The 20,071-nt window shown below is 38.6% G+C and overlaps 1 protein-coding gene across 3 annotated transcripts in view; it reads left to right on the plus strand.

Moving 5' to 3' along the window:
* The window catches only part of LOC126973588 (uncharacterized), an 86,714-nt gene that overhangs the window by 19,749 nt on the left and 46,894 nt on the right, over nucleotides 1–20,071 (plus strand). For all 3 annotated transcript variants that reach the window (XM_050820911.1, XM_050820914.1, XM_050820912.1), the window contains one exon: nucleotides 10,234–10,374. In XM_050820911.1, the coding sequence (XP_050676868.1) occupies nucleotides 10,290–10,374 (85 nt within the window). In that variant the 5' untranslated portion in view covers nucleotides 10,234–10,289. The remainder of the gene's footprint in view (nucleotides 1–10,233; nucleotides 10,375–20,071) is intronic.

Genomic DNA, 20,071 nt, shown 5'->3' on the forward strand with positions numbered 1-20,071 from the left:
GCGGCGGTGATCACTTAACACCAGGTGACCCGTACGCTCGTTTGTTCTCCTTTTCCATAAAAAAACCCCAACAATTCTGAGTTGCAACTACAACTGCGCTCGTCACCATGGCACATAAGATGTCAAGTCTCATTTGCCTGTTAATTTCATTTTCTACGGCGCACTTCAGACTGAAACACAGTAATGCTTACACATTCCTTGGCATCCGATGCAAAGGAGCCTTCCATTGGTAAAAGGTTAAGGGGCACACCCAACTTGTCTTAACTATTACGTGATTATCTTTGTCAGCTCTTTGGCTATAAGCTTGAGACGCCGCGGAAAAAACCGTAGCTAAGAGAAAACTGGAAACGGCCCGACAGTTACCTTGCACTCAATAGAAATACTTTGATATAACCGTATCTTGTGAGCTGAGACTGAGAACGGAATCATGACGATTCGGTGTGAAGTGATGACATTTTAAAAGGTAGAGCCGTCTCAATCATCAAATTCATATTCAAATATTTTTATTCAAAATAGGATGTGAAATCACTTATTCAAGAAAGTCAAAAAACTACCACCCATTCCAAAATGAATGCCTCAGGCCTGAGAAGAATGGGCGCAACAAACTCAGCGAGCTTTTTTTTTCATCAAAAATATGTTTTACAATTAAAGTAACATTTACAAAGTAACATTGTACAATTAAACTTATTATTTAATAGCCTGAGGGCGGTCGCTCCGTTCCCAATATGTGGTATCATTAAGAATGTCATTTATGTTATAGTAACCTTTACCACACAGACGTTTTTTAACAATTCTTTTGAGTAACGTAATACTTTTGCTTTGAACATTTTCTGGGATCCTGTTGTAAAAGCCTATACATCGCCCCACAAAAGATTTGCTAACTCGACTAAGTCGAGTAGTAGGTATTCCTCGTGCTATTCTACGTTTTTAGAAAAGAACAATTTTGTAAAAATCTTGCGCTTTGATAAGTAATTATTTAAATAATGAATAATGCTGTATGGACTTGAACCCTTTGCCTGTCCTAATAATGGTCCTAAGTTTGCGCGTTTACCACTAAAAAAACCCCATTTGTCGTATCACCGCTCTTCGACAACACGTCCCTTACAGCCTCGCCTAGTATCGGGTATACTGGGTCTCGAAATCTCGAGCGATTGCCAATTCCGTGGCCTCTTGGAGGGCAAAGCCAAATTGGCTTCGAAGAAGCTGGGGGTAATTAATAGAGCACGGCAATACTTCAAGCCGGCCCACATTCTAGCGCTGTACAAACCGCAGGTCCGGCCACACATGGAGTATTGCTGTCATCTCTGGTCTGGAGCACCCCAGTACCAGCTCGATCCATTTGACCGCGTGCAACGTAGAGCAGCTCGCATTGTCGGGGACTCAGTGCTCTGTGAACGGCTGGATCTCTTGGCGTTGCGTAGAGACGTCGCTTCATTGTGTGTCTTCTACCGCCTTTATCACGGGGAGTGTTCCGAAGAGCTGTTTAACCTAATTCCTGCCGCCGAATTCCACCTTCGCACGACACGCCACAAGTTAGGATTTCATCCCCACCATCTGGATGTGTGGCGGTCCTCTACAGTGCGGTTTTCAAGGAGCTTTCTCCCTCGTACTACAAAGCTATGGAATGAGCTTCCTTGTGCGGTGTTTCCGGGACAATACGACATGGGAACCTTCAAAAAATGCGCGTACACCTTCCTTAAAGGCCGGCAACGCTCTTATGATTCCTCTGGTGTTGCAAGAGAATGTGGGCGGCGGTGATCACTTAACACCAGGTGACCCGTACGCTCGTTTGTCCTCCTATTCCATAAAAAAAAAAAAAGCTCGATCCATTTGACCGCGTGCAACGCAGAGCAGCTGGAATTGTCGGGGACCCAGTGCTCTGTGGTCGGCTGGATCACTTGGCGTTGCGGAGAGACGTCGCTTCATTGTGTTTCTTCTACCGCGTTTATCATGGGGAGTGTTCCGAAGAGCTATTTAACCTGATTCCTGCCGCCGAATTCCATCTTCGCACGACACACCACAAGTTAGGATATCATCCTCACCATCTGGATGTGTGGCGGTCCTCCACAGTGCGGTTTTCAAGGAGCTTTCTTCCACGTACTACAAAGCTGTGGAATGAGCTTCCTTGTGCGGTGTTTCCGGGACGATACAACATGGGTACCTTCAAAAAAAGCGCGTACACCTTCCTTAAAGGCCGGCAACGCTCCAGATGGTGGGGATGATATCCTAACTTGTGGCGTGTCGTGCGAAGGTGGAATTGTGAGGTTTTTACCGTGTCTGACCAGGTAGTTAGAAACTACTGCTTTTCACCAGGCTCCATTGCACCGGATGCCGGCTAGACTATGGGTACCACAACGGCGCCTATTTCTGCCGTGAAGCAGTAATGTGCAAGCATTATTGTGTTTCGGTCTCAAGGGCGTCGTAGCTAGTGAAAGTACTGGGCAAATGAGACTTGATAACTTATGTCTCAAGGTGACGAGCGCAGTTGTAGTGCCGCAGAATTTTTGGCGTTTTCTAGAATCCTGTGCGGCACTGCATTGTAATGGGCAGGGCTTTTCAATAACCATCAGCTGAACGTCCTGCTCGTCTCGGCCCTTATTTTCATAAAAAAAAATATATTTAAAATTATGTTTTTAAAGTGTCTGACCAGGTAGTCAGAAACTAGTGCTTTGAGCCAATCGAACCGGCCTATCTCTGATGAGAACCACCGTATCGACTAATGTACAGAAATTCAATTCGACGTAATATTTCAGAAATGTTTTGAAAATTTCTCGGTTGTGTTATTTATTCAAAATCGTTCGGAACATGGCCGACAGATAAGCCTTATCTAAAATGTCGGCGCTGCCCTACCCACTGTGTCAGATGAAATAGTAATTATAATATAAATAAATGGAATACTATCTTCATAAATTGTGATTTGAATTCATTCGATTCAAGTAGAAAGACTAAATTTTTCATTAAAGTAATGTTGTTTTGATGTGATTGTTGGGTGGAAAATGCTGCTTCCCTCCATAGAGAGGGAAAAACTCATACAAATTACTTCCCACCTAAGGGCCGGAATGAACTTTAAAAATAGAACCGCTGTGAAGAGTTTTATGTAAAAAATAACTAATAAAAAAAATGCTGCGGCCATGTGACTTTCTAAACAGCCAGTGTGTACTTAGCGCAAACTTCTTTGAGCGGAATAAACCGCAACAATTACGCGGTGAGTTCCATATTTGAAATTTAAAAATTCGACATAAATTGGCGGGATACTAATCTGTGCTTAGATAAACAACTAGTTTTATTTTCCTCATATTCCAAATGAAAAGTAGAGTGTTTAACACGGGTAAAAGTATCAATACCTACTCGGACTATAGCCGACCTTGCTGCGCTCGGGCCCTTAACAATCTACTATAACGTGCCGTGTAATAGGTTAGCTAGAGTTAGGAGCTCCTTCATAGGTCTTGGAATTCAATTGTGCAATAATATACCAGAGAGAATAAGTACTAGACACTCACTGAGCACAAATTCAAGAAATATATTAAAGCTTCTTAGACAAAGAAGGCTTACTATAGTATAGTAGATTATACAGGGCCGTCCCAAAGTTATGGGACATGAACGGAAAGTAACTTAAGCATCGTAGATAGGGTATTTTACTGAAAGAAGACTTTGTTATTTTTAAAAGTTAGTAATTCTGCATTCGAAGATTTTTTTGTAGATATCGCTACTTTTCGAAAATCGTCGAAAATTGACTCAAACATTTTACGTTTTTTTAAAATACTATGTTACTTAAGAAGAGTTATTAGTTTTTTGGCCATTTTTTTGTTTTGCATCATAAAATTCCGTTCCCAGACGAGGCAAGTAATTTTTAGAAAAACTTTAAATGCAGAATTACTAACTTTTAAAAATAACATAATGTCTTCTTTCAGTAAAATACCCTATCTACGATATTTAAGGTACTTTCCCTTCATGTCCCATAACTTTTGGACGCCCTGTATAGACGATAATGATCCAGGGTTATTGTCTGGTTCTGCGCAGGCCACCTCAAATTGTATTATATTATATTAAATAGGCTAAGTTTTTATATTATTTATTTAATTATGAACTACCAACAGAATTACATGTGATACATTAATATTAAACAAGTCTTAGGTGCTAGGGATTCATATAATTACATTTATAGGCAGTTACAGCATGCACATAAATACAAGTCGCACAAAAACTTAAAATATATATAATAAGTAAAGGCTAAATCAAGTTATGTAATTGTTAACCCCCTTATTCATAATGGTCCGCTAACTTAAAACAGCCGCTAAGGAATGTTTTTTCTCATCCTGACTTAGGTAAATAAAAGAAGACAGAGTGAGAATTAGCAATGCTTTAAGTTAGCAGACTATTATGAATAAGGGGGGAAAAGTATATAATGAAAGGTATATAAGAAATAAAAATACAAGAATAATACAAAAACATATTCACAATCTTAATATCTATGTGATATCTACCGCTGCAGAATTGAGTGTCTTAATTGATTTATCTTTAAATTTTGTTATATTATCGCTGAACAGATCAATGGACTTACCTCTACTAATAAATTCATTGTGTAGTCTACTTATTCGGGGTATTAGGGAATGATGACTGAGATTGGTCCTATGGGTTGGGTGCGTAAAAAATGAAATAGGATGCTGTGGAGTAGGGGGGGAAACTTGATTCTAAGCTTAAATAAAAAAAAACATAATATCATGTATTTTCCGTTTATTTATCAGTGATTTTAATTTGAAAGTTTTTAGCCGCATGATATATGGTAGTTCAAATTTTCAAATTCAAAGTCAAATATTTTTATTCAAAATAGGATGTGACTGGAAGAATGGGCGCAACAAACTCAGCGGGCTTTTTTTTTCATCGAATAAATATGTTTACAAAGTAATATTGTACAATTAAAGTTATTATTTAATAGCCTGAGGGTGGTCACTCCATTCGCAATCTGTTGTATCAAAAGTCATTTATGTTATAGTAACGTTTACCACACAAACGTATTTTAACAATTCTTTTGAATAACGTAATACTTTTTTTTGTTTTGAACATTTTCTGGGATCTTGTTGTAAAAGTATATACATCGCCCCACAAAAGACTGACTAACTCGACTTAGCCGAGTAGTAGGCATCATCAGTTTATGTCTGTTCATTGTCTTTTCCAATGGAATAAAATCTTGTGATTTTTCTTTGAATGCTTTCGATCCCATCCTTATGAACTTGGTAGCCAGGTCTCCAAATTGCCGTAGCATATACAAGTTTGCTTCTAACTAGTGTAGAAAACAATATTTTTTTCGTTTTAAGCTTTTTGTAAGGCATGGCGTTTCTGAACAATCCTAGCATCTTGCGCGCTGATCTGTAAGTGTTTTCGACATGAACATTAAATCGTAGTTTTGTGTCTAGTGTATTTCTCCTATCACGTATAGTTTCACTTGTCTGCAGTGGGCAGTTGCTAATTGTAAATTTGTGATCATTTGGAGAGCGTGTACGAGTGAAGCTAATAATAGAACATTCAGCAGAATTCGGATCCATGTCAGCAATTCGATCGATGTCTTCCTGCAAGGATAAAGCGTCATCATGAGTTAGGATTTATTTTGCAAGCTTTAGATCGTCTGCAAAAAAGCATTTTGTATTTATTACACATTTGGTGATGTTGTTTATAAACATTTTTAATAAGAGTGGCCCCAAAATTGATCCCTGGGGAACACCCGATGTAACGTTGATTGATTGAAGAGAATAGCCCTTTAAAGCCACACATGAACGTCTTTCCACGAGATATGATGAGAGCCATGATAAAAGCGCGCACACCTTCCTTAAAGGCCGGCAACGCACCTGTGATTCCTCTGGTGTTGCAAGAGATTGTGGGCGGCTGTGATCACTTAACAACAGGTGACCCGTACGCTCGTTTGTCCTCCTATTCCATAAAAAAAAAGTGATCCACCAAAGGCGAAATAAATCGTCATAACGAAACACAGTAATGTTTACACATAACTGCTTCACGGCAGAAATAGGCGCCGTTGTGGTACCCATATTCTAGCCGGCATCCTGTGCAAAGGAGCCTCCCACTGGTAAATGCCCTTAGTCGCATCTTACGCCACCCTTGGGCCTGGGACTTCCCTATTATTTTTATGCCCCGGAGAAGCTATGGAGGTAGTTCCAAGCTTGGCTGACTGTTTACGACTTGCCTATCAAAATCGGTTATTTTAACAAAAGATCCGCTTTCCATTTCCATCTTGATGTATCAACGTTAGAGTTGTTCTTCTCACTCGTGTATTGTAACTCTATGGTTGTAAGTGCAACCTTTTGAAGGTGATTAGTAAAATACCCTCCGTCAAGTGATCCCCGGCTGACAGATCACATTTAGAAAGCTAGTGCACACGGTGTACACGGAGACTCCCACAGATAGGGAAATATTGTCAAAAAGTTGTCATCAATCATCAGAGAAATCACGTCCCTCAGCAATGAGGAATACGACGCGAGGAGGAGGACATAGCAGAACAACATTTGCCGGGTCTGCACTTGTAGGGATAATAAATCGTACTAATTAGAATTTTAAAACTAATAATTGGAAGCGAAGAAAATGAAAAATACGGAAAAAATTATGAAAATATATTTAAAGACTTAAAAATACTGCCAGTAACTAACAAAGTAAACTATTTAATAACAAAAGATAATTATTATTCAAAATATATATATATATAATATACCACAAAATATGTAACTACTACGGGAATAATATACTAATTAAGGGAATATGTTGTGCCTCAAATTTTTAACAGTATAGAATGGTTCTTCAATACTGAGGGTCGTGACCACCCCTGTGTATCACTTTCTCACGTATGATCGCTCTCCATCTATTCCTGTCTCTGGCGGTGTGAAATTCATTGTGAACGGTAGAGTCGAGGTCGGAGCGGATCTGGTCGGACCATCCTGTTGGACTGCGTCCACGAGGTCTCTTCCCATCTATTTTGCCGACCACAATGAGCCTCTCAAGGTTTCCATCGTCCTTCCTTGCGATGTGACCGAAGTATTCTAAAACTCTGCGCAGACATTGGGAAGACAATCGCGGGGAGATCATGAGTTCACGCAGTATGGAAAGATTAGATCGAAATGCTGTCCAGGGGATGCGGAGCATCTTTCTCCAAGCACTACATCTCAAAGGCGTCAATGCGTTATAGAATGGTTAAGACATTCAGATATAAAAAACTGTAAAGTAGTACTTAAGAAAAAATTAAAAGAACACTTCCTTAACGTCTCCACGTAAGTCTTAATATTTAAAGTAGTATAGTTTAGTTATATGTATACAGGTAAGATTTTAAATTGTTTTTAGGAATATTATGAATTGATAACTATATAATGATATGAGTGTAATGTTATATGTGTATTAGTAATTGTGTATGTAACGAACAAATTAGGTATTCTTTATTTTTTATTTATTATAGATGCACAATAGTATAGTATAGTCTAATAGCGTAAACTCGCCAACAAACTGTTGCAATAGTTTGGCGAGATGTAAAATTTAAGTACCAACTGTGCATATATTTATAATTAAATAAATTGAAGAAAAAAAAAGCACAGTGGGTGAGCCAGGTTAAACACAGCCAAACACAAGTACACGAATTGTGTATGACGAACAAAAAATAAAACAGTCGCGGTATTTTTGGTGATAAGCGTTGAACCCCACGACATCGCTATCGGGTTTTCGAAATTCCGACGATCGCGTTATCGCTTTGTTTTCGAAATTCCGACGATCGTGTTATCAATTTTTGTTTGGGAGAGTTTTTATTTCGACAGAAGTCAGGCCAAGGTTTTGCAATTACTTTAAGAATGGGAATCAATTTGTTTTAAATAGATCATTATACATTGTCTTTTGATCACTAAATAAGCACCTTTTCACAATCGGCGTAACGGACAATCCTAAGTACAGAGGCTGTCTGGCCGAGGACGAAACGGTCACTCGCGTAATCCTGGAATGTGCGAGGGTAGCCAAAAACGAGCAAATATCTACGTGAATAGGAGTTCGCTCCAAGAAGTCGGCGAACACCCTAGGAGTCTTCTGAACTTCTGCAAGGAGCTGGGCTGGTTGGAGTTGACAATACTGCACGCAAAATGGACCCAACTAAGTGGTCTTATTGTGTAGGGCAGGGTGCAGGGCACATAGCTCGACGGACAGATGGCGGTTGGGGCAGTATATTCCTCGAATTGCAATGAGCAGCAATGTAAAATATTAATTCAGTTCAGGTTTGATTCGGACAGTGACAGTTGACACACGACTTAGGAGAAAAGTGTGCTCATATTGTGTGTAAGCACACTTTTGCCGTTCCGTGCGAATGATTTATCCTTATATGTGTATAGAACGTCATTGGTAATCCCACCATAAGATTGACCGATGGTCTGGTCAAGATCGTGGAGATTTTTGGCGAGGTCTTTGTCCAGCAGTCGTATGTCTTCCGGCTGAAAGTATATATTGACTGAATTAGACTGTAAGTGATTCGCCCTGGCCATTACCATTATATTATCCTTATGCATTGTCTTTTGATACATGTACTAAAAAATAAAAGTACTTTTTCTACTCCCGTTACGTAATTTACTCAACCCAAACCCTCAACTTATAACACAAACCTAAACATTGCCCTGCAGGTCGTTTGTTGAACTGATCTTTTCCAAACGAGTCAATTGTTATTTAATATTATTATTGGGAAAGTTGATCTTAAATATGTGGATGTACTGTGCCCCTTACTCGGACGCAAGCCCTAGTGTTGACCGAGTCTTGAGGAATCGAGCGGAGCTATGTTACCTCTCTCGCACAAGATCGCCATAGTTTTAATTAAGAATTAGAAGCATTTTTAATTTATTACTAACGTTATACAACTTTCTTTACAAAACTATGTCATGTCAAATAGTTTTGGTGAACAATTAATAAATTTTCGTACAATTTTTGTGTAGACTGAATGATTATCATGGCTTCAACCGTAAAAGTTAGGGGTATTTTGGTGATATTTCTTCGTATAATTTATAAAAATAGAAATGTAAAGGACAAGTGAATTTTCTTCTCAAATTATTTATATAAAACGTCAAGAAATGGTTTCAATTATGCGCTATTTTGGCGATTTCTTGGGATTGCAGCCTTAAGCTATAAATACCGGCCGAACAATGGGACGCGATCTAGTAGCGGACCATAAACGTATTAGGGATTCTGTGACACAGCAGAAAGGTTCAGGCCCAGGTTGAGGAAGCTCCTGTCCTTGCCAGCTCATCGGCTGGCAGTTCGATAGCATCGGTTACAAGTGAATGATAACGACTAACGGCCGTTTACAATAACCTATCTATCCTTAGTTTTACTTAATATCTATCCTTTTACGATTATTTACATTTCAATAACCTATTGACAGATAGCATTGGTCTATAACAATATTGGACATAACCATGGATAGATATGATCTTGTCATTAAAACGGTGACAGCAATGTATCCGTAAGTTAAACTAAGGATAAATAGGTTATTGAAATCGGCCGTTAGTCGTAAGGTTCGCAAAACAACGCAAAAACCTGCGCAGTGATGGTTGATATCGCGCATTCGCGGTAGAAGTCACGCACGTTCCATTTTAAGAGTTCCGTACCTCAAAAAGAAAAAATCGGAACCCTTACAGAATCACTTTGTCTGTCCGTCTGTCTGGTAGACCGTCTCTTTGACCGTTTATGTCGTAAAAAACGTATATCTCGACACTCACAAGTGAATCAAAATTTATAGGGTATTTACTGTTGACCTAGAACCAAAGAATATGTAATAGTAACATAGGCATTTATGTTATAGTAACCTTTACCACACCAACGTTTTTTAGCAGTTCTTTTGAGTATCGTAATACATTTGCTATGAACATTTTTTAGGATCTTGTTGTAAAAGCATATACATCGCCCCACAAAAGACTTATTTACTCTATTTAGCCGAGTAGTAGGCATTATAAGTTTATGTCTGTTCCTGGTGTTAATTATGGCTATTACAGTTCCTCGCAAATTAACTTATGTGCCTATGTACATGCATAACATTATCAAGAGTATATTGTGAGTAAAACGTTTAAGATGTTTATTTATTAAAATTTTGCTCTCAATCATTCTTTAGGACCCAGGTTATAAATAGCGTAAATAGTCCTCGTCTGCAGCACCAAGATAAAAATAATAATAATATCTATTGTAATGTTAATGAAAGTTAATCGTTTGTTGCAGGTATTAGCAGAACATTCCAGGGGTGCAACACGACCAAATAGAGAGACCAAAGCGAGATGATGGCTCCGCAGCAGTACTGCCTCCGGTGGAAACACCACCACACCAACGTGCAGAGCATGTTTGCGCAGCTGCTAGAGAAAGGTGACTCCACCATGTCTTATGTTTTATTAATCCACAGTCCACTCCTATCACTAAAATACGTTCATGGATACGCTCTCTCACCAGCAACCTACACAACACCCGATGAATGAATGTCTCAAGCTGTAGACAGTCGAAAGAAGCGTTACCCGTACTATCGCCCAAACTGACACGTAGATTTATCAGCTTAAACAGACACGATATCCGAATCATGGTGGGCACTCTAACGGGTCACACATCACTAAATAATCACCTTTGTACAATCGGCGTAACGGACAGTCCTAAGTGCAGAGTCTGTCTGGCCGAGGACGAAACGGTCACTCACGTAATCCAGAAATGTGCAGGGGTGGCCAAACAACGAGCAAAAATCTCAGCAAATACGAGGTCGCTAAAAGAAGTCTGTGAACACCCCAGTAGTGTTATTAACTTTTGGAAGAAGCCGGGCTGGTTGGAGTGACTGGCCAATACTGCACGCAAAATGGACCCAACTAAGTAGTCTTACTGTGGAAACAGGGGTCCTTTTACCTTAGGCCATATCATTACAATAATAGTCCATAGCCCAGATGATTGCGAAACTGAAGTTGCAGTGAGCAGGGCACATATCTAGACGGACAGATGACCGTTGAGGCTGTAAATTCCTCAAATGACGACCACGTTCTGGAAGATGTAGTGTTGGTAGGGCCCAATGGCGTTCTATACATGATATAGACAAAACACGTTGTATAAAAACAAAAGCCTAAAAATGGAACATGCCACAGCTTATACGGTGATAAGCTTCAACTGCTAAATTTTACTGCTTATCTGCTATACATTGCCGCATTTACTCCAGTTGTTTGAAATATTCTTGGTCAATAAGCAGCAATGAAATAGTATATTTCATCACGAGTGCGGAAAGCCTGTCATTGCAAAGAGTTCCGACAAATGTTTTCCCGAGCCGAGGCGCAGCTGAAGGTGAGGGTTGACAGTCGTAACAAGTTGCAATGACGGTTCCGCACATTTACTGAGCAACTATTTTTAATACAGTTGCGAAAAGATAAAGCAATTTAATAGAATAATAATAACACAATAAACTCAACTAACTAAAATGGCGCGAACCGTAAAATAATATAAGCAGAGATTTGTTTTTGATTTCTCCACCCATTTTATAGGTAGGCAAAGGCTATGCCCATACAGCCAAGTCTTCAGTAGATTTTTTTATTGATATGAAATGAAAATGAAATGAAATAAAACCTAACCTAACTCATTGAATCAAATCATTAAATCTGATATTGAAAAAAATTTGTAGCTTCTATTTAGAAATATTTGCGTAAATGATAATAACTTCGTGGTTGGTTTTTTCTTTTTAATAGACAATATTTTGACAGTCGGGAAAGAGAACGCACGAGTTCGGAAAAGGTAAAGAAAAAGCACGAATATGTAATAGCCCACATCCCGAACGCTATACGTCCCTGCAATATGCCACTTTTTGAGCAACTGTATTAAAAATAACTTATTCAGTTCAGGTTTGATTCGGACAGTGACAGTTGACACACGACTGAGGACAAGGACTCACACAGGACAAAAGTGTGCTTACATTGTCTTTAAGCACATTTCTTCGGTTCCGCTATCAGACTGCGAATGATATGTCCTTATATGTATATAGAACATCATTGGTAGATCCCCCCCACAAGATGGACCGACGAACTGGTCAAGATCGCCAGAAAACGTTGGATGAGGACAGCGCAGGGTCGGCGCTTTCGGCTGAAATGATATATTGACTGTACTTGACTGTGATTCGCCCTGCCCATTAACAATGCAGTACCGCTAAGAATTCTTTATTGAACATCGCTGTATAAATAAGTACAGTAATATAAACAAAATCACCCCTAGCAAAGTTAAATTAAGCTCTGTTCAACAGCCAACGAAGCCGTAAGGTGACTTTACATAGACTACAATACGGAGTGTGTTGTATTACTTGGTATTGTTAAAGTGTAATATCAAGTCAGTATTGAAACTTTTGATGGGTTTCTATTTAACGTCAACAATAGCTTTAACCGGAGAACATTGGACGGTTACGGTAAACGGTTAAAGTTTGAGGTCATCTAAAAATAATTGTCAAATGGTGCAACACAGATTTTGCTTAGCCGGTAATTGTAACATGTTTGTTATTGCTAACCCTTTACTAGGCAGAGAAAGAAATCTTTGAGTATCAAAATAATTTTCATATGGCGTAATATTTGTAATCCAAAGATGCCTAGAAATGTGCAGAAAAAAATCCGATGAGGGTAGTTTAAAAAAAACACATGTGTCCTGTGGGATACAGTGCCAAGAGTCCTTGATAATATGTTAAGATTTCAATGTATCTCTAAAGATACGTAGCCAAGTTATCTATGACTTTATTGTTAAATAATTTTGTTAGAAAAATAAGAAAAATGATTGCATTTTTAATCCAAAAAAAATATATATATTAAATATCATTCCTTGTAAAGATCCCTTGTAACACCAGAGGAAACATATGAATTAGGAAACGTTTATATAGATTTGGTACGGACGAAAATCGAAACGGGGTCTCCTTGGTGAGAGTCCACGCAGATAATGCATCAAAAAATATCGATCCAACGTTTGTCCGCAGATGCGATGGCAACATCACACATATGTTAATCAATGTTAGTAGGGAAGATGTTCTGCTTGCTCAGAGCCTCGCGCTCCGAGTACAAGCCGGTCAATCTAACTCGGGACATGAGTTGAGACGCGACCATTGTCCCCCTTCGCGTTCCCCACCCGCCGTCATCCTGTTAGTAGCGTTAGCAAAATAGTTTTAGAATTATTTATACAATTACCTCCAATTGTGGGGGACCCAGTGCTCTGTGAACGACTGGATCATTTGGCGTTGCGTAGATAAGTCGCTTCATTGTGTGTCTTCTACCGCATTTATCATGGGGAGTGTTCCGAAAAGCTGTTTAACCTGATTCCTGCCGCCGAATTCCACCTTCGCACGACACGCCACAAGTTAGGATATCATCCTCACCATCTGGATGTGGGGCGGTCCTCCACAGTGCGGTTTTCAAGGAGCTTCCTTCCACGTACTACAAAGCTGTGGAATGAACTTCCTTACCTTCAAAAAAAGCGCGTACACCTTCCTTAAAGGGCGGCAACGCTCTTGTGATTCCTCTGGTGTTGCAAGAGATTGTGGGCGGCGGTGATCACTTAACCCGTACGCTCGTTTGTCCTCCTATTCCATAAAATAAATACCAAATGTTATTGAACGGAATATAATATAATAAAATATAAATAAGAAGTTCGTTACTATTGCAGGTAAGGAAATGAACTATTAATTCTTAAAAACAATAACAATCGGAATATTTTTTAAATTTATTTGTTGAATTTGTAACATATAGCCTATTACCTTGAAACTTACGACTTTACGCCCGGTAGTGCAACATTACAACTTAAAAAGTATGAACATTCGATAAAAAAGAGAATAAACTGTTCTATTATGGACGGATGCATTTTTTTTTATTAATCCAATTACTATTTTAAGAGCCGAGATAGAAGACCGGTTCATTAAATGGACCGTAAATCGTAAACAGTAAGTTCTACAAGAAATAAAAGATGCGAAATTTTATTTTCTACAATAACGGTTCAAATAACTTTTGCCCCCATACTGCACAGTTTCCGAGATATCAAGCAAAAACCTGTTTTCAAGAGCTCCAGGATCTGGCTGCATTTTGTGATGCTCTGTTAGTGCCCCTAAGCCTTACAAAAAAAAAATGGATTGTGTGGTTTTATGAAACCACGGTAAAAGTGAAACATATTTTCACATTATAGACATTTAATTAAAAAAATTTGGAATAATATTTACATTAAACACTGACAAAAACAAACAAAATAGCGTGGACCACTGGCACAAATGAGTAATAGTCTATACACTACACGGTCAGCTGCTGCGAATTATAGGCGCCGCCCGACCGTCACGCGACATGCAACACACACACGAAAAAGTTTGAGACGATGTAATAAAAGTTTCACTTCAAAAGTTGATCCAAAATTTAGTGCGAGAGTAAATTATATTTTACTGGCCTACTTTTAAACCGCTCATGTTGGGTTTTTCTTGCTGACTGTACTTCCTAGAACTGTCATTCGAGTCAGGTCCCGAGTTAAGTTGACCGACTTAGATATACAAATGATTTAAGTTTTCTTTAGTGTTAATTCCACCTATATTTGTTTTTAAAGTCTCGTCAGTCTCGTGCCAGATTTTGGCGAGACAACACGTCCTGATTATGCCTCGTGTAGAGGCGAAACACGTGTCGAATTGTTTAAAAACCAATATTGGCGGAATTAACACTAAAGAAAACTGAAATCAATTTGTATAATTATGGATGTCGGCAAAGTAACGCCTACTTCAATAAAAGGACTTTGGTATATCTAGTATTCCTAGTGGCTGTGTGTGACACATCGTGGCCTTCCAAAAGACTTGTTTCAATTTTCAACCGGTCTTCGTACGGTCGCATTCTATTTATAGAGAGAGGTGTATTTTTGGAGTGTGTAATTATGCCGATTCCGATTCGGACGTCGGAACACGAATAGCCGTGTCTTGTGTAACGGAATTAATATAACGAATTGACGAGCAATACGGTCACCTGACTACTCCTACCCAGGGGCGTGCATATCATATAGGCAATTAGGCTGTGCCTACCTCCTTATGAACCTTAATAAATATAATAATAGTGTTAAAATTAATTTAGTTTATTTTATATCCATACCTCTTTTGAACATCCACTCATAAAATTTTAGCTAGATGCTAAATACCTACGGTAAGCAATGTTTGCTTATTCCAAAGCTCTACTACGACTAGTTAGATCTACAGTGTCTACCTTGCTAGAAAAGTGAGGGACGCCCCTGCTCCTATCCATACTTCACGCCCAAAGGGACTATGCAAAAATTACTTCACAAAAATAGAATAATAATAATTAAATTTTTAATTTGTTATATTTTTTTTTGTTTTTTAAACAATATGGGACGAGACGAGCATGTGATGGTGATTGATACGCCCTGTCCATTACAATGCAGTGCGGCTCAGGATTCTAGAAAACCCAAAAATTCTGAGCGGCGCTAACTACAATTGCGCTCGTCACCTTACCTTAATATGTTATGACTCATTTGCCCAGTAATTTCACTTGATACGGCGCCCTTCAGACCGAAACACAATAATTCTTACACATTACTGCTTCAAGGCAGAATTAGACGCCGTTGTGGTACCCATAATCTAATCTATAATCCTGAGCGGCACTGCATTGTAATGGACAGGGCGTATCAAATACCATCAGCTGAACGTCCTGCTCGTCTCATCCCCTATTTGCATAAAAAAGTTTTATAAGTTCTGCCATAGTTAAACAAGAGAATGTAAACTGTTCGTCGATGATTCGAGTCACTCTTCGTTTATGTCAAACGGAGGAGCCGGTACTTCACATAAGGCCGAAAAACGTCACAAAGTAAATGGGATTCGGACGCAGCGGCCACACCCGCTTCCTGTGTGACGACGCCTTTACAATACGAAACTCGAGACTACTCTCGTGTATTTGAAGGTCGCGTCGATTGGTAACAACGATATTATTACAATAAGTTAATTATTTGTATCGATTTTATATTTTTTTTTTATGAAAATTAGGGACAAGATGAGCAGGACGTTCAGCTAATGGTATTTGATACGCCCTGCCTATTACATTGCAGTGCCGCTCAGGATTGTTGAAACCCCCATAAATTCTGAGTGGCACTACAACTGCGCTCGTCACCTTGAGACAAGATGTTAAGTCTCATTTGCCCAGTAATTTCACTAGCTACGGCGCCCTTCAGACCGAAACACAGTAATGCTTACACATTACCGCTTCACGGCGGAAATAGGCGCCGTTGTGGTACCCATAATCTAGCCGGCATCCTGTGCAAAGGAGCCTCCCTAGCGTGTCCTGTTTTTTAAGGTTTGTTTCCAGTGAAGTCCTAAACTAATGAACGGATTTTAATGGGAAGGAGTGGAGTACAGTTTAGTCCAACTTGAGAGATAGGATAGTTTTTATTTCGATTTGGGACCCATAATTATTTTTATTTATAGGATAGTTTTTATTTCAATTTGGGACCCATAATTATTTTTATTTATAGGATAGTTTTTATTTCAATTTGGGACCCATAATTATTTTTATTTATAGGATAGTTTTTATTTCAATTTGGGACCCATAATTATTTTTATTTATAGGATAGTTTTTATTTCAATTTGGGACCCATAATTATTTTTATTTATAGGATAGTTTTTATTTCAATTTGGGACCCATAATTATTTTTATTTATAGGATAGTTTTTATTTCAATTTGGGACCCATAATTATTTTTATTTATAGGATAGTTTTTATTTCAATTTGGGACCCATAATTATTTTTATTTATAGGATAGTTTTTATTTCAATTTGGGACCCATAATTATTTTTATTTATAGGATAGTTTTTATTTCAATTTGGGACCCATAATTATTTTTATTTCCCACCTCTATGAAAAGCTCGCTTTTGGTCCCTGGTACGACGGACAAAAGTAGCCTATTCTCTCCCGGCAAGACGACTTTTGTCCCTTCGTACCAGGGACTTGCAGCTAGCTTTTCATCCAGGTGGGAAAAAATATCGTATCCGCACCACGTGAGATAAGTAGGACATTGCCACCCGCGATTGTCATAATTTGAGTGTCAATATTCCGCGGGTAAGAATGACCTGCTTTTCTTCCTAGGTGCGTATTTCCAATATTTGTTTTGTATGGACATATTATCTATGAGAGAATTTATTGACGCACGGTTTTGCTTTGACAGTTCTGCTGTGAAACAATTTCATTATAACAACAGGGAGTATATTTTAGGGAATAATGCTTGATGTTATGAAATATTATTTACAAATTCATAATAAACAGTATTTTATTTATTAGTAATAACTGGCCCAGCAAACGTATTGCCGATATTAAAATCGCGATACAAAAGTAACTGTTGATCGTAGATGGGTGAAAATTTGAAGTTGTATGTATTTTTTAATGCTGACTCATAATCAAATTTAGACCACCCTTAACATTTAGGGGAATGAAAAATAGATGTTGTCCAATTCTCAGACCTACCCAATATGCACTCAAAATTTCATGAGAATTGGTCAAGCCGTTTCGGAGGATTTCAAAGTTTAACACCATGACACGATAATTTTATCTATACTAATATTATAAAGCTGCAGTGTTTGTTTGTTTGAACGCGCTAATCTCTGGTACTACTGGTCCGATTTGAATGATTCTTTCAGTGTTAGTCCATTTATCGAGGAAGGCTATAGGCTGTTTTTTTTTTTCAAAATTAGGGATCCGTAATAAAATTGCTATTTTGTAACACAAGGTGTAAACTCGAAAACCTGTTTTTGCGTGCGCTGCAAAATCTATTGACAATAGAACAAAATGATGTACAGGCTATAATATAGACAATATTTTATTACTTATAAAACTATCGCGTGAATTATACTTTATATGGCAAAACAACGTTTGCCGGGTCAGCTAGTATATTAGATGTATAGAACAACGCCTGTCGGGTCAGCTAGTAATGAAATATTTGTCAAGAAACTTAAGAAACACTTAGCGGATAGGAACTTTTAAGTTGATTTTGTTCTCATCATCGCAGAAGGAATAGAATAATATACAGTAGAGCCTTGATAATCCGAACTAGCAAAAACTAACCCCTGTTCGGACTCACGAAGCGTTCGGATTATAGTATGTAAGGAGAAAAAAAACATTTTTATTCTTAAAATATTGTTTAATTATATACATAGTTTAAGAGGTACAGTAAGCAACAAGCTGGGCTTTACATATTGACCTTGGGAACGCTCTTATTACAAGCAGCGTAAGGACTACAGTCGTAATGCAAATAAAAAGCCCGGCTCGTTGCTTACCGTACATTTACATAATAATTAGGTACCATAAAATACGTAAGGTGTAAATTGTCTATTTAGTCATAAGCTGATCTATTTTAGTTTGGCGAGTCCTGTTGATGGACCAGAAAAAAGCTTTGTCCCTCAAGTTACGTAGCATCATCTTTTCCGATAAGGACAGGTCATTTTCTTCAGCCCACTCCAAGCAAGTGTTCAAAGATGATATGGCTTGTGAATGAGTAATTTTCTTGACATTTGAAGCAAAATAATCTTCAGCTAAAGACTCGTCATTCTCTTGCGTTATTTGGGTTATGATCTCATCATCAGTTATAGGATCTGTGCAATTCTCCTCTTCACTCATGGACAAGAAAGTGGAAATGGTTTCTTCTGTATAACCACGATTACGTGAAAGACTGAGCGGGAGATCGTCTTCTACGTCGAAGTCATCATTTTCTTCTGATCTATCTTCTGTTGAATTTATTTTTTCAGGCCAAAGAGGCTTCCAAGATTTTTCGATAAGAGACGATGATACATGATCCCAACATTGCGCTAGCGAAAAAATGGCGTCTTTAATTGTGACGCTTTTTATAACATCATGCAAGGTTAAAGCCTCATCGGCTTCTTGCTGCACGAACATTTGAATCAGGAGTTTCTTTTTGTAATTTATCTTGACATTTTGGATTACGTTTTGATCCATAGGTTGGATCAAAGGCGTACAATTTGGAGGCATGTACAGTACAGAGAAGTTGCCGTCTTCTGTTGTCAAATCTTCAGCATTTGGATGTCCAGGGGCATTGTCTAAGAGTAGCAATGCTTTTTGTGGCAGTCCCATTTTTTTTAAATGGCGTTTGACTTCAGGAACAAAATGGCCTCTAAACCACTCGAGAAAAATATCTCTGGTTACCCAAGCACGCCTCTGCCCTTCATAATGCACTGGTAATTTTACAGATCCAAAAGATCTTGGCTTTTTTGCCTTCCCCACAACTAGCAATGGTAATTTGTGATTCCCTGTAGAGTTTGCGCAAGGCATAAAAGTTATTCGCTCTTTAGACACTTTCGACCCAGGAGCGCTAGTTTCAGCAGAAGAGGCTAAAGTTTTGTCCGGCAGAACCTTCCAAAACAATCCTGATTCGTCGGCATTGTAAATTTGTTCAGGGCAAAGGTTCTTTTCTTTTATCTCGCTTAGAAATTTTTCTTGGAATGGTTGAACAGCATCCGTATTGCTAGAGACTTTCTCACCTGACACTTTCAGCTGACGTATGCCATGACGTTTTTTAAAATTATCAAGCCATCCTCTACTTGCAGAAAAATCCGAACCTGTTAGTTTTTTATGGAAGAATCTCGCTTTTTCCATTACGACCTCACCAGACAATGGAATGTGGCGTCGTCTTTGTTCTAAAAACCATGTGAACAGTGCTTCTTCTAGCACTGGATTCTCTGGTAATTTTAGAGTTTTTCTGAACCCTGGTCCTTTCTCAGTTTTAGCTATAAAAGATCTCAATTTTTGCTCATTTTTCTTGAGGTCTGTAATTGTTGATTTTCCAACGCCATACTTACAAGCAAGAGAAGTTGCCGACACTCCGTCCTTTAAACTGTCTAGTATGGTGCACTTTTCGGCTATAGTCAAAGTTTTATGTTTGCGTTTTGGTGTTGGAACCATCTTTATAACCTCAAAAAACACGCCGCGCACGAGTACAGAGCAGAAAAACGTGGAATGGACGCGCAACGTGGCAGTCGTAACTGCAGACTAATTAATAAACAACATAGCAGCGAGGCGAAGGCGAGGAAGTGGGGT

Source organism: Leptidea sinapis, chromosome 29 (assembly GCF_905404315.1).
Source record: "Leptidea sinapis chromosome 29, ilLepSina1.1, whole genome shotgun sequence".
Taxonomy (NCBI): Eukaryota; Metazoa; Arthropoda; class Insecta; order Lepidoptera; family Pieridae; genus Leptidea; species Leptidea sinapis.